General features: G+C 49.1%; 1 protein-coding gene across 3 annotated transcripts in view; it reads left to right on the plus strand.

The window, feature by feature from the left end:
- The window catches only part of MYO1B (myosin IB), a 197,594-nt gene that overhangs the window by 107,382 nt on the left and 75,690 nt on the right, over positions 1-14,522 (plus strand). For all 3 annotated transcript variants that reach the window (XM_077319495.1, XM_077319496.1, XM_077319497.1), the window contains exon 7: positions 3,309-3,372. In XM_077319495.1, coding sequence (XP_077175610.1) covers positions 3,309-3,372 — 64 coding nt within the window. The remainder of the gene's footprint in view (positions 1-3,308; positions 3,373-14,522) is intronic.

Here is a 14,522-nt window from a genome sequence, read left to right on the forward strand (position 1 = left end):
CTTGAGGAACATTTAGATCTTCACCCTCTCCACGGCGAAGCCCAGCGACTTGGAGCTAATGTCATCGGTGTTATTAATAAATCATAATTACCAATAAATACTCTGCAAAACCCTGCTGGCCTCCAAGGTGTTTCTGGTCTCCCCTGCGGCTTGGAGGGCCTTCACAATGGACTCTTCCCCACCTCCTGCCCAAGCCCAAGCCCAAGCCCAAGCGCAAGCCCAAGCCCAAGCCCAAGCCCAAGCCCTTGCTACTCTCCACTCCCTGTTCTAAGAATAGGATCTTCCCAAGAAGCGAAGAGAGGGGGAGGCAGGGCAGTGGAGACTTAGCAGGCACAGGCACTGCCTGGCAAAGCACAAGGGTATGAAGCATAAGGGACGTAGGGGGGCTCCTGTGGGGAAGGAGGGGGTCTGGGACCCACAGCCAACCTTCCCCAGCACGCATGTGCAGCTCCAGCCCTGGGGAGGCTGGGCGAGGAGACCCCCAGGGCAGCTCCCACAGTGAGGGGGGCACAGCCACCCCATCCTCACCTTGGCGGCGGTGCCCAGGACCCCGTGGCGGCCTCTGCTGCCGTCTAAGCCACTTGGCAGCTGTCAGCACTGCCTGGCCGCCGACCATGGAGGCGGCTATGGCTGACCTCCTTCCTCCGTCCAACCGGCAACGCGCCTGCGCAGGATGCACCACACCACCGTCAGTGGGAAGTCAGAGAGGCAGGTGCTTTCCAGGGCGGTTACTTCTGCATTGGGGCTGAATGGCTTCCCTGACGCCAACGCTTCCCCCACACAGGGCAACCATAGAGAGAATCATAGAATCATAGAGTTGGAAGGGGCCATGCAGGCCATCTAGAGAGGGGGCGCTGCTCGCTTCCATAGACCAGCGGTGTCTCAGTTCCCAAGACCATTGGAAATATGTGTTTTCTGGTGGTGTTAGGCGACCCCAGTGAAAAGGTCATGAGAGGGGTCGCGACCCACAGATTGAGAACCGCTGATTTAAGGTGTTGCTGGACTCTGGCTCTTTTTCCCTGCTAGAGACAGAATAACCTGGCTGCCCATCTTGATCTATCACTGCTTATTTGTTACAATTTGCATTTGTGCCACGGCACTCCTTTGCTTTTGTCTGCTACTCATCCAAAGCAGCGACGCACGGGCTGGGCCAGCACATTGACAGTCCGTAGTACGAGAGTGGGACCATTGCTTGAACTTGCCTTGGCACTTTCCAGGTGTAGCAGCCCAGATTCATTTGAAGGTTGTGCAAACGCACAGTCAACCTGGAGAGTTCCTTTGCCTCACTGGCATCTCACTGAAATCAGGCCTTAAATCAAGGTGTAATCCAGGTTCAAACAACTGCAGGGTTAATCATTTTGCTGCATGAGTTTGAGCTACCTACTAGCTCAGCTGGCCTTGCCGTCATCACGGAAGCAGGTCAGTGCTTTAGACCAGAGGTAGTCAACCTGTGGTCCTCCAGATGTCCATGGACTACAATTCCCATGAGCGCCTGCCAGCAAATGCAGGGGCTCATGGGAATTGTAGTCCATGGACATCTGGAGGACCACAGATTGACTACCCCTGCTTTAGACTGCCTGCTTCTTCCTTTGCTAGCCCCATTCTCTTTCATCTTAACACCATCCTGCCATGAGGGGTTGTTAAGGATAAAATGAGAGCAGAAGTGTATTATGCAGCCCTGAATTCCTAAATAAATATGAAATAAAAATGAAACAATAGCTTAAAATTTCGGATATCCACAGTCCAAATAACACAACTTTCCAGGAAGTTCTCTGGAAACTTGAAAGCTTGGTTTTTTAAGGGAGGAAAATGGATTTCTGCCAGTAGGTGTCAAATTTGTCTTGAAATCTGTCAGTGAACATCCAAGAATCGCTGACATTCCTATAAAGTTTGCTGCAGTCCAAAGTCTCGTACCTGCCTGGATTCTTTAGTGGTGATTAGGTTCTTTTGTACGGTTAAGTGCTGTCAAGTCACTTCCAACTTAATGGGAACCCTGTGAATTGATGACCCAATTTAATGGCTTGGCTTTTGCAAGCTGCCAGGTCTTTCCTCGGCATAGCTAAAGAAAAATTAACCTCTTCACCTTGCTGCAACAGTTACCCCTCAGTCTCTTTAGAAATGCTTTATCAGATTGCAGGAATCAAGGCAGTGGAAGTACTCAGCCTCCAAATCCAAAGAGCCCCTTTTGAGATACCCACTTCATTATGTTTGTCCACCACCAGAAGACCCTTGCTGGATCAGACCAGTGGTCCATCCAGTCCAGTATCCTGTCTCACACAGGGGCCAACCAGTTCCTCTGGAGGGCCAGCAACAGGGCAGAGAGTCTGAGGCCTTCCTAGGAACATCAGAAGAGCCCTGCTGGATCAGATCAGTGGCCCATCTAGTCCAGCATCCTGCCTCACACAGAGGCCAACCAGCTCCTCTGGAGGGCCAGCAACAGGGCAGAGAGTCTGAGGCCTTCCTAGGAACATCAGAAGAGCCCTGCTGGATCAGATCAGTGGCCCATCTAGTCCAGCATCCTGCCTCACACAGAGGCCAACCAGCTCCTCTGGAGGGCCAGCAACAGGGCAGAGAGTCTGAGGCCTTCCTAGGAACATCAGAGAGCCCTGCTGGGTCAGACCAGTGGTCCATCCAGTCCAGTATCCTGTCTCACACAGGGGCCAACCAGTTCCTCTGGAGGGCCAGCAACAGGGCAGAGAGTCTGAGGCCTTCCTAGGAACATCAGAAGAGCCCTGCTGGATCAAACCAATGGCCCATCTTGTCCAGCATCCCATCTCACTTAGGCTGACCAGTTCCCCTGGAGGGCCAACAACAGGGCACAGCGGCTGAGGCCTTCCTAAGAACAACAGAAGAGCCTTGCTAGAGCAGACCAGTGGCCCATCTAGTCCAGCATCCTGTCTCCCTGGCTTCTTTGGGTTCCTCCTGGCTCTGGGATTCAGAAGCACAGTGAATCTTATCCCATTCCCTTTGAGAGCTGTTTATTCATGTAAACCATTCCTACATCCTCCGGCAGCAAATACCACATTTGAATCACTTTCTGTGTAAAATAATATTTCTTTTTTGTCTGTCGTGATCCTACTGCCCATCAGCTTCATTGGATGCCCTCGTCTTCCAGGATTTTGGGAGAGGGAGAAAAAGTTCTCCTTGTCAGCTCTAATCCACACCATGTGTGATTTTATAATCTCCCCCTCCCCTCTTAATTGTCTCTTTTGTTAATGGAAAAGTCCCAGATGCTTCAGCCATCCCTCCCACCCCCGTCATCCTCTCCTCTGCCCTCTTGACATTCTTCACCTGCGTTCTCTTCACAGGGAAAGTACATGGACATCGAGTTCGATTTCAAAGGCGACCCTCTCGGAGGAGTAATAAGCAACTGTGAGTATTGGCGTAGCTTTTTCGGATGCTGGGTGAATTCAGTTATGCCTCTGAAAGGGAAGTGCAGTTTATTTGTGGGGGGGGGGCGGGGTTGGCGGCAAGGATCCTTCAGATGGGGCTGTTTGCAAAAGGCATGGAAAATTCATTAAACTGGCGGGGTGTTTACATGATCCAGGTTCCAGGCGCCTTTTCCTTGAAGCCTTTGGTTTCCCTCAAACAGCGTGAGCGGCTTCGAGATTTTAAAAACCTGAAATTTAAAAAAAGGGATGGATCAGCGGGAAAGAGATGCCTCGTGTGACTGGACAGGCTCAAGGGGGAGTCCATTTACTGCAGGCCAGGGGATGCTCCTTGTGAGGAAAGCCCGGAGGAAGGCTGGAAGGAGAAAGGCATGTTCACAGCTCTAAGCAGCTGGCTCTGGAAAAAGCAAGGACAGCCCCAGGGGAGAGGCTGAGCCAGCAGCCCTTAGCAGCAGCTGGGAATAGGTGAGGCAGCCCAGCTGGGGGGCTTGTTGAAGCAAGGGTGGCGGAGGGAGTGGCTAGGGGAAAGGAGGAGCATTGCCCGTGGTTTCCTTGGCTCTGTGCCTGAAGGGATGGCTAAATGTCTGGCTGGACCAATGGGAGAAGTCCTGCGTGTGTTTGGGGGGAATGGGGCCAATGACTCTAGAACCTGACCCAGCTGGCTGCAGGTCACCTGAGAGACACCTGGCCCATCATTTGTCTGCTCAGAACCTCCCCACCTCTGCCGCTGTTTTTATATACCGATGCTATTAGCATACACCTTGACAGAGCCAAATTTAGACACCATTTTGGAGCCTTTAGAGTTTTGTATTTGAGTGACTCCCTTTTCTAATTATTGCTACCTCAACATCTTTTTCTGAACTATACGCAGTTTCCCTGTAATTCTATACAAGCTAAGATATGACAAAAGCATTGTAGTGCATAAATAAATAGGGGGGTTTCCCTAGCTGTCACCATAAGAACCTTGTAATAAAAATAATTGCTGAAAATGTTTGGGCCCACAAGAAATTTTTAGGTGCTAGGGCAACCTGGCACCTGGGATTTGTCAAAGCCTGTGCTACCAGGCCTGTCCTCTGAAGAGATCAGGGCAATATAATTGTCTCCCTGCTCTACTGAATCTCCATAACAACTCCATAAGCTGCAGGGTCTTGGGCAAGTCCTGACTTGCTGAATACTTGAAATTCATAATTCATAATACAGCCAATTAGAACAGCTCCTTTTTGGAATGCAGGACAGGAGTTGCACAGTTGCCTGGGGGGGAGTGCCCCTTAAAACACTATAACCCCCATAATGCAGTGCAAGAGTGTGCATCCTGTGATGCAGTGCACAAATTGTTCTCTGATGTAGGTGAGGCTCGAGAGAGAGTAGCCCAAAACATCTGATGCGTCTCAGGGGTCAAACTCACATTCAAAACCAGATCTCCTTAATCTAACTGTGACACTTATTGTGTCATGCTGGTTCTCCGCTTTCTTACTACTTTGTAAGACTTGGAAATATGAGGATCTGAAGCCAACCACAGATGTTACCCATGGAAAACATGGGCAGCCATCCCAGGATGAAACGTATTTACAATTGAAAATAATCCTGGGATCGCTCATCTTCTTGAACTAATGGACACTTTTAGAATTGTGACACAACCACAAAATGGCTGCCACAGGAGAGGGGACCAGCCCCAAAATGGCAGGGAGTGATGCGATCTATCATTCAAATAGTAACCTTTCAGCATTTCAGGCTGAAGCTCATTTTAACAAGATGTCTTTTCGTCTGCACAACCAGTCAAAAGCCCTGTGGGGCCATGTCTGTTTTCTATAGAACTCCTCAGTGCGTGTCAGGGAAGGTGTGAGCAGGCACCATGGTAGCCACAGGCAAAACCCTGCGGACTCCCGATGCAATTGAACAGGTTCTTAATATTCCTTGCTGATCTCAAACCTCAGCGAGACTGCTACTGTTTGATGTGTTATTGCCGGTCTTCCCCCGTTCTAACAGAATTCCAGTGGCTCGCCATTTTTTCCTTAAGAGCCGGTTACAGGGATGGCGACTAACTCGGCCAGATTGAGCGTTCGTAGTTTGTTGTGGCGAGTTTTGATAGAAGAGTAATAGCGCAAGCTCCAAAGCATGATGCCTGGTTTTTATATCAGATTATAGCCTCCTAAGAGCCTCTTGTGGCGCAGAGTGGTAAAGCAGCTGACATGAAGGTCTGAAGCTCTGACCATGAAGCTGGGAGTTTGATCCCAGCAGCTGGCTCAAGGTTGACTCAGCCTTCCATCCTTCCGAGGTCGGTAAAATGAGTACCCAGCTTGCTGGGGGGTAAAATGGTAATGACTGGGGAAGGCACTGGCAAACCACCCTGTATTGAGTCTGCCATGAAAACACTAGAGGACGTCACCCCAAGGGTCAGACATGACCCAGTGCTTGCACAGGGGATACCTTTACCTTTTTATAGCCTCCTAAAAACACCTATCAAAACCTGCTGAACTAGTTCCATTTGGGAAGGGTCTGAACTTTAATGGCGCTCCATCTAGACCTGAATTTTTGTGACAAAGCATGACGTCCCCACCACCTGCTGAGGAAGCCTGTTCCACTGAGAAACCGTTCTAACTGTCAGGAACTTCTTCCGGATGTTTAGATGGATTTAAAAAAAATTAATTTCATCCCATTGGATTTGGTCCGTCCCTCTGGGGCAAGAAAGAACAACTCTGCTCCATCCTCTATGTGGCAGCCTTTTCCCCGCACTCCTTCTCTACGTGCTGCCAGTTCGGTGAACTTGGGCCATCCCCAGTTCTCTCAGAGCTCTCTCAGCCCCACCTATCTCGTGGGGCGCCTGCTGTGGGGGAGAGAAAGGTGGTTGCCAGCCGCTTTGAGACTCCTTTGGGTTGTAAAAAGCAGGGTACAAAACACATCAGCTATTGTCGTCTTCATTCCCTCTGCATTCTATTTAAAAGCTTGCTATTTCCTCTCCTTTCCTCCTAGTGCAAATTGCTAGCGTTGGACCCTTTTGATCTAAAAATGTCATGTTCATCGGAGGCTGTCCTTCAATGCATCCAATTCCACATCAAAGAGCTGGAAAGGGCCTTTTTAATGTGTGCTCCAGATGAAAAGCATTGTGTTTGAAGAACAGGGGTTTGCAAACATTTAGTCGATAAAATTGAGGCTTTAAAAGGTTCAGCCTATCGAACAAGCAGATTTTTATTTTAGAAAGCATTATTAAAAGCAAACGACATCTGAAAAGGTGTCCTCTTAGAAGAAGCATTTCTCCCCTCTGATAGAGGAATGGATGCCTGTGGTAGATGGACAGTGAAGGAGGGTGCGGAAACAGAATGGGTACATTTCCTCTGTCTTTTTATGCCAGATTGCATCTTTGGAATTCTGACAATCACAAAATGGCAGCCGCAGGAGGCGGAGCCAATCAAAATGGGTGCCACAGGAGGCGGAGCCAGCCACAACATTTCTGTCTAACTCTAATAATAAGTATCCAGCATTTCAGGCAGAATCTTTATTTAACAGAATACCTTTTATTCTGCACAGCCATTCAGAAGGCCAGCTGGGGAAAAGTTCCACCTAGCCCCATGCACTTTTTAAAAAGCCCTTGGTGGGCACTAGGGAAAGGGTTGGTGGGTGCCCAAGGCCACTGCATTGGGGTCACCTGAGTTATGCAGTTACAATTGTGTTGGCGACTGAGATTCTTTGGATCGCTGACAGCTCTGTTGTAGCCAGCTTAATCAAGGTGTAGACAGGGGGGAAATAAAAACAGAAAAGTATTTTATACTCTGCAGCAATTTCCCCTCTCATGTTGACTACAAATGTCTACTGTTCAAGGCCACTCTTCAGCACCTGAGTCAAAGTTGATTACAACAGTAGAAGGCAGACTTGTCTGTCTGTGCGTTCATGGTGATCCTACGAATGAATAATCTCCAAAGTGTCCTGCCATGAACAGTGTTGCTCAGGTCTTGCAAACCAAGGGCTGCAGCTTCCTCAGTTGAGTCCTTCGTTTGTTTGTTTGTTTGTCTGTTCATGTATTAGCATTCTGGAATATTACAAAGTGTGTGTATTAAATATATATACTGCTGCTCACAGCAAGTTGGCTCACAGTGGTTCACAATAAAATATTGCATAAAAACACAATCCTTATCCATGGTTCCTCTATATATTTGTGAAACAGTCTGGGGGGTGGACCGTCCAAGTTGGCTGTCCAAGTTGGAATTGGGTCAATCAGGGAGCAGCCAGCAAAGCTTTGCTGGCTGCACCCTGATTGGCGCTGCCCCTGCAGCTCCCGCCCCTACAGCTCCCGCCTCCGTCCCTGGACTCTAGCCTCTTTGCTTTCAGACACACCTCAATGCCTGGAGCCAGCAGTAGGTAAGGGGAGAGGGTCATGGGCAAAGGGACGTGGTGGAGGGCTTGCTAACCAGGGCCTCCCAGCCTGCTAGGTTGGCCCTGTTAACGAGGGCCTCTTGGCCTGCTAGGCTGGCCCTGCTAACGAGGTCCTCCTGCTAAGCAGGGCCTGCTAACAAGGGCCTCTTCACCTGCTAGGCTGGACCTCCTAACAAGGGCCTCCCGCCTGCTGACTGCCTGCTAAGGAGCTCAGTCCCAGGCCTGCTAGCGAGCTGGCCAATGTCCGCCCGCCCCACTTGATCTGGCTGCAAGGTGCAGCCCAAAGCCACCTTAAGCTGCCTGGCCAGGGGCCATGGGCCAGGGGAGGCAACCCATTCAAGGCCCATTCTTAGGAACGAGCTTTGAAGCTAGTATAATCATAAAACATCATAAAATACAACCCCCCCCCTCATATCCTCAAAACTATGGCAGAAGGTCAGAGCAAGAGAAAATATAAATAGACAACAGTAAAACAAAAGTCCAGTAATACACTAAAAGAGGCTGTAAGTACTTCAGGCTGTAAGTACTTCAATCTAAAAAATTAGATCAGAGGAGTAATTGTTTAATAGTTATTGGAATGCAGTTTCCTTCTTTAGTAGACCTTTGGGATGTAATAAAGGGAAAAGGAGGGAATTCAAGGCCCGATAGTCTCTGTTTTATGACATGAAAGATGGGTGATTCCTAAGGAAGTAGAAAAGAATCTACCGATAGTCCAGTTTGAGAGGTTTTTAGTTCAGTCGCAGAAGACCCCAGGGCTACAACGAGAGTCATTTTTCAAATGAAAAAGTAAACCACCCGTCTCAGCTCCAAAGTATATCTTAAGCCAGGACTTAGCTTCCAAAAAACCTTGCCCCAGTTCTGCACAAATAGCAGAATAAGGCACACTCTGGGGGACACCGGAGAATTGATGAAAATAATTTGCGTGGAAACCTCCAATATCGTTATTGTCCTGTCGGGTCATCCTCTTTGCCTTCAGCCTTCCACATTGCTGGCATGACTTTCTTGAGGGTTTTATTTGGGTGGGGTGGGGGCTTTAAAATTCAGACCTCTCTCATTACACATGCCATTGTGAAATTAAGTCTTCAGGCGGCTACAGCCCTGTGGCCTCATCCTCCCAGATGCGAGACCAACCTTGTGACGTGACACCTCGTTTTTTTCCTAATGACCTGCTCGTCGTCCTTTTCCTCTCGGCAGGATCCAGGAATTGCACCTTACCTTTCAGTGCCATAATGATAGGCTAGAACAGGGGTAGTCAAACTGCGGCCCTCCAGATGTCCATGGACTACAATTCCCAGAAGCCCCTGCCAGCATTTGCTGGCAGGGGCTCCTGGGAATAGTAGTCCATGGACATCTGGAGGGCCGCAGTTTGACTACCCCTGGGCTAGAAAACAACAATGGAACGATGTAGGGTAACAACGCTTGAGAAGAGCAGCTTTTGAATCAATAAGGGTCTGCTTGCAATCCAAAATGACAGTGTACGGCTGCAATTAAGTGCTAAGTCTGTACCTCCTCCAGAAGCACAAAGAAATTAATAAACAAGCCTTCCGCGTCAGTGCGGTGATCTGGCTAGACCAGCCACGCGAGTTTTTATCGTTGTTCTGCAACAGGGCAAGAGTCTCTGGTAAGCAAAACCTTCACTCCCGTTTGCCCCTCCTGTCTTACTGCTTTCATAAATAAACACGAAGGATTATAGCAAAACACAAGTCTATGAAACAGTCTTCATATTATTGGGCTGTTGTTGGTGGGTGGCTCCGGGTGGCCCTTTGTGGGGTTTCCAAGTCAAGAGGTGAGAAGAGGTGGTTTGTTATGGCCTACCCCTGCATAGGAACCCTGGACTTCCTTGGTGGTCTCCCATCCAAATTCTAAACAGGGTTAGCTTCTCAGATCTTGGTTAGCTTCTCAGATCTCATCAGATCTCATCCACAGACAGGCCCAGAAATTAGAAAGATCATGGGGTGGGGTGGGGGGTGTTCCTGTGGGTTCAGTTACTCCCTCCCGCTCCCACTCCCTCCTTTGGAATTCACTAATAATGGACTTCAGCTAATAATGATAATGATAATAATTTTATTTTTATAACCTGCCCTTCCCGATTGGCTCAGAGCGGGTAACAATAGGCATGGGCATGCAATGAAGTTACATTAATAATAGCTGATAATTTAACTTTCCAAATGAAATTATATTGATTAAATTATATTGATTATATTGACATATTAGACCACCTCTGTTAGGGTCTTATGAAGGAGGGGAGGGGGGCTTCATTTCTCCTGAAGAGTTGGTTGAGGAGGGAAGCTGGAATTATTTCGCTCTCTCAACCTTACCTACCTCACAGGGTGTCTGTTGTGGGGAGAGGAAGGGAAGGCAATTGTAAGGCCCCTTGAGACTCCTTTGGATAGAGAAAAGCTGAGTATAAATACTAGCTCTTCTTATAATTTCCCTGTGGAGTTTTTGTTCTGTTTCAACGTCAAAGCTAGTGACGTGGGCCAAGGACACATTCATATAAGGTCACCCCCTAATAGTTCACTTTCCCCACCTTTACTGTGATATTTCCAAGGCCTGGTTTGATTGACCGTTTGGAAAGATTGTGGTCCAAGGGCTTTGCATGTTGTGTGGATGGAAAACTGCCCATTTTTGAGAGGTCCCTTGCGTATCAGACCTGTTTCCCTTACCTTGGACTGACCAGTGCCAGCTAATCCCCCTGTATCACTGGACAGCTTTTGGAGGGGCTGAAGTCTCTATAGCAGGGGTAGTCAAACTGCGGCCCTCCAGATGTCCATGGACTACAATTCCCAGGAGCCCCTGCCAGCGAATGCTGGCAGGGGCTCCTGGGAATTGTAGTCCATGGACATCTGGAGGGCCGCAGTATGACTACCCCTGCTCTATAGCATTATAACAAGCTGTTCTCATGATCAACAACTGCATTCTAAATCCACATCTTCTTTTCTTCTCAAAGACAATAGGAAAGGGTTGCCCCTCAATATCTCTGTAATAAAAAGGCCAGAGATTTAAACAAAAACAAAAAATAGGAATTCAGAGGCTGAGTAGATAGTGATAACAGATTGCTGATGATGTTATCCGTTTAGTGATTCTATAGGAAAGTCTTCGCCATGCACCCCTGTCTCTGATTGCTTCTTTTAGTGGGTTCATGGTCATCCCTGTATCGGCTTTGATCATGTCGAGCCAATGGATCCTTTGGCGACCACGTTTCTTCTTGCCACTGACCATGCAGAGCATTAATTATTTTTCTTGCGAGTTTGTTCGCATGATGTGTCCAAAGCAAGTGAGCTTTAGCCATAATATCTTGCCTTCTAATGGTTTGCTCCTCTCTAAAACTGTCTTGTTGTCAACTTTGGCTGTCCATGGTATTCGCAGCATTCGTCTCTAACACCATAATTTGAAAGCATCTATTCTCCTCCTGTCTTCCTTCTTTGGGGTCCAGCTTTCACATCCATAGCTTGTTATGGGGGAGACAATGGTGTTGACTAGCCAGCACTTTGTATTAAGGCTGATATCCTGACTCTTCAATGCTGTTAATCAGGGGTAGTCAAACTGCGGCCCTCCAGATGTCCATGGACTACAATTCCCAGGAGCCCCCTGCCAGCGAACGCGAACGCTGGCAGGGGGCTCCTGGGAATTGTAGTCCATAGACATCTGGAGGGCCGCAGTTTGACTACCCCTGCTGTTAATGCTGTAGCAATCTAGCAATCACTGATATTTTTAAAGTGCCCAAAATGGTGGGAGGGAAAAGTAGCCGCAGAGGGTTGAAGCCAGGACAGTAAACCAGTCTTATTCAACCTTTGACTGTAGAGGATTCCCTGAAATATCTTCCAGGTTTTGAGGACCACTGGATGGGGTTGCATGCCTCTTTGGAAAAGTGGGCGTGGAAGGAAGATGTAGGAGCCAGCCAGTCAGTCGATAGATCAATCATTTACCATTTCCCTTGTGGAAAAAGAGTCTTCGCCTGTAGAGCCAGAGGGAAAGTTGGCTCCAGTGGCGTCAAGCGATGTCAGTGGCCATCCTGACTTCTGGGAAAGGCCATGTGACCCTTAGGGAGATCTCCGTGTTGTTATGTGGATGCTCTCCATTCACAGCAATGTTGGGAACTCCACGGGCATTCATCCCTGGGTGGCAGCAATCTTGGCTTGGAGGGAAGAGAGCAGATCACAGTTTATGGTTCAGTCATACCGCCTAATGCTGGTTTGTTGGGAAAGGAGAAGAAAGCTTTAATTATTGAGTTGGGGAGGAGGAGGGCGCACGAAGCCCAGAGATCTCCCAGGCTCAGAAGGATATGAGTAGGGTTGTGTGCTTCGTACTGCTTTGATTGAAAAATCTCCAAACCAGAGGCTTCGGAGATTTTTTGATTGGGGCAGTCTGAGGCATAAAATCCTACAAGGAGACATGGGCAAAGCGCATGTCCAAAGCATGCTTCGGCACACTTCGGCGCACTTCGGCTTGCCTCGGTGCCCGCCCGCCCTGGAGCAATGCCCTGGGTCTCTCGCCTGCCCTGAAGAGAGGAGGACAGCGAGAGCCCCACCCTTGCCTGCTCCCTGTCCGGGCCACCGCCGCCATTCACTCCCCTGCAGCTGGTCCCCCAACTCCCGTCCCGTCCGGAGGGAAGCGCTCCGTGGCCGTCACCTCCCCCGAGCACCACAAGGTAAGTGTGCCATGGGGGGAGGGAAGCGTCCTGCCAGGCATCAGAGAGGGCGGGCTTCAAGGAGGGGGAGACAGGCCCTTCCTTTTCTAGCCTCCCAAAACAAGCCCCATTCTTACCATGGCAGTGCAACTTCAGCCTGCCCAGGGGAGCATGGAGATTTTAATGGAGACGGCCAGTGTACTCCGGCTGAAGACTCGGACAAAGCAGGAGTTTCGGCCGAGCCTACACCGGTCCAAGCCGGGTTCTTCCGAACCTGAAGTGGTCCGGATTTTCCTGTTGGTGCACATCCCTAAATACGAGGTAGCTGGTCATTGCATCGGGAGAAGTTTCCTTTGCAGGAAGTTCTCCATCACTGCTTCATGTAGGCTTATCTTCCTGCTCCTCTATGCTCACTGTGTTTACCCCATGTCCTCTCTCATTTTCATAAAGAATTCCTGTTCATTTATGATGGTGGGAACTGCCATCAAGTCACGGGTAACATATGCTGATCCCCCCACCCTTGTACAGTTTTCAAGGCAAGAGACCCTTGGAGGCGGTCTGCCTCCGCATCACAACCTTGGTAGATCTCCAATCAAAATACTAACCAGGGCCAGCCCTGCTTAGCTTCTGAGATCTGATGAGATCAGGGCTGAATCTGCAGAGAGCCTTTATTCCAATCCCAGGCCGATTCAGTCCCTGCCATCTCCACTGAATGCGATTTCCATTTTGATTTTGTCCAATTTAAATTTTCTCTCTGCAACAAACATGATTGATCCGGAGTGACCCTACCTTTTCCCTGCACTATCCTAGAGTGGATATAACCCTCAATATTTGAAAAATCAGCATGAGAAAGCATGAGAAAGCATGCAGAGCTCTGCCTGTTCTGAATTTGCTGCTGAGCTCCGTGGTAGAGAAGCCCTGATTGGCCAAGCTTCAGTTCCTCGTTACCAGGCTGCAAGCTTGTCTTAAAGGAGAAGCCCTAACTTCTCTCAGCAGAGGCTCCAGAAGCCCTAACTTCTTTCGGTAGAGATTCACCTCTTGGTTTTATTTTTCTCCATCCTTTGCTGTCTCCAATCCTCTTTCCTCCACCCCCCCTTCAAGAAAATAAAGAAAGAGGCTCCTGTTGCACTTGGCTCCCCCCCTCCCCTTCTGAGCTTCCCTAACCACATGCAGAACACTTTTCTGTTTCAGTGGGGGGGTGGGGAGAGTAAGACCCAAGTTTAAATCGATCTGGATTCAGCAGGATCCACAACGGAATAAACCAAGTAAGTGCAGATTCATCCCAGGTTAGCCTGGGTTATCCAGTCGAGGGTTACCCACTTACACCTTCCTAGTACAGGACATGTCCTTTTCTAACATGGGTTCAAAAGCTGGCCACATAAAATTTATCGTGATTCCACGGGGTCACTGTAAATAATTCTGAGGCGGTTTTGGGGCCCTGTGGAATTCCTAATTTGCTTCCACTCCTCAAGCGGTTAGGCAGCATTTGTCGATGCGAACCCCCCCCCCCCTTCCCCCTTTCCCTTGCCCGTTGGGATGACACACAGGTCTTGGAAGGAAACATGTGGTTTGTCGGGCTGTGTGTTTATATTTAACTTAGCTGCTTGCCACAAAAAAAACCCCTTAAAAGTCTGCCAGGATGATGGCAGGGAAGAAGGGGAAGTGGCTAAAAAGAGCTGTTCCTGGAGCAATTCGAGTCTACTATCCTGGTGACATTTATTTCTTGCTCCTGATGTGTTTCCATTCCCCCACCCCCACCCCCTGCCAAATGTGAATTCAGTTTGTGAGGCGACTTGAAGGGATGGAAAATTCGAACTGCCTAGGGTCAAAACGGCAGGACATGGATTTGGGGTGATACAGCCAGCTTCATGTAACCTCTGACTATCTTGGGCAGGGCTTGTCAAATTGTGGCCCTCCAGATGTCCATGGACTACAATTCCCAGGAGCCCCTGCCAGCGAATGCTGGCAGGGGCTCCTGGGAATTGTAGTCCATGGACATCTGGAGGGCCGCAGTTTGACTACCCCTGCTATAGAGTCTTCAGCCCCTCCAAAAGCTGTCCAGTGATACAGGGGGATTAGCTGGCACTGGTCAGTCCAAGTTAAGGAAAACAGGGCTGATACGCAAGGGACCTCTC

This window comes from Paroedura picta, chromosome 2 (genome assembly GCF_049243985.1).
Source record: "Paroedura picta isolate Pp20150507F chromosome 2, Ppicta_v3.0, whole genome shotgun sequence".
In the NCBI taxonomy this organism is placed as follows: domain Eukaryota; kingdom Metazoa; phylum Chordata; class Lepidosauria; order Squamata; family Gekkonidae; genus Paroedura; species Paroedura picta.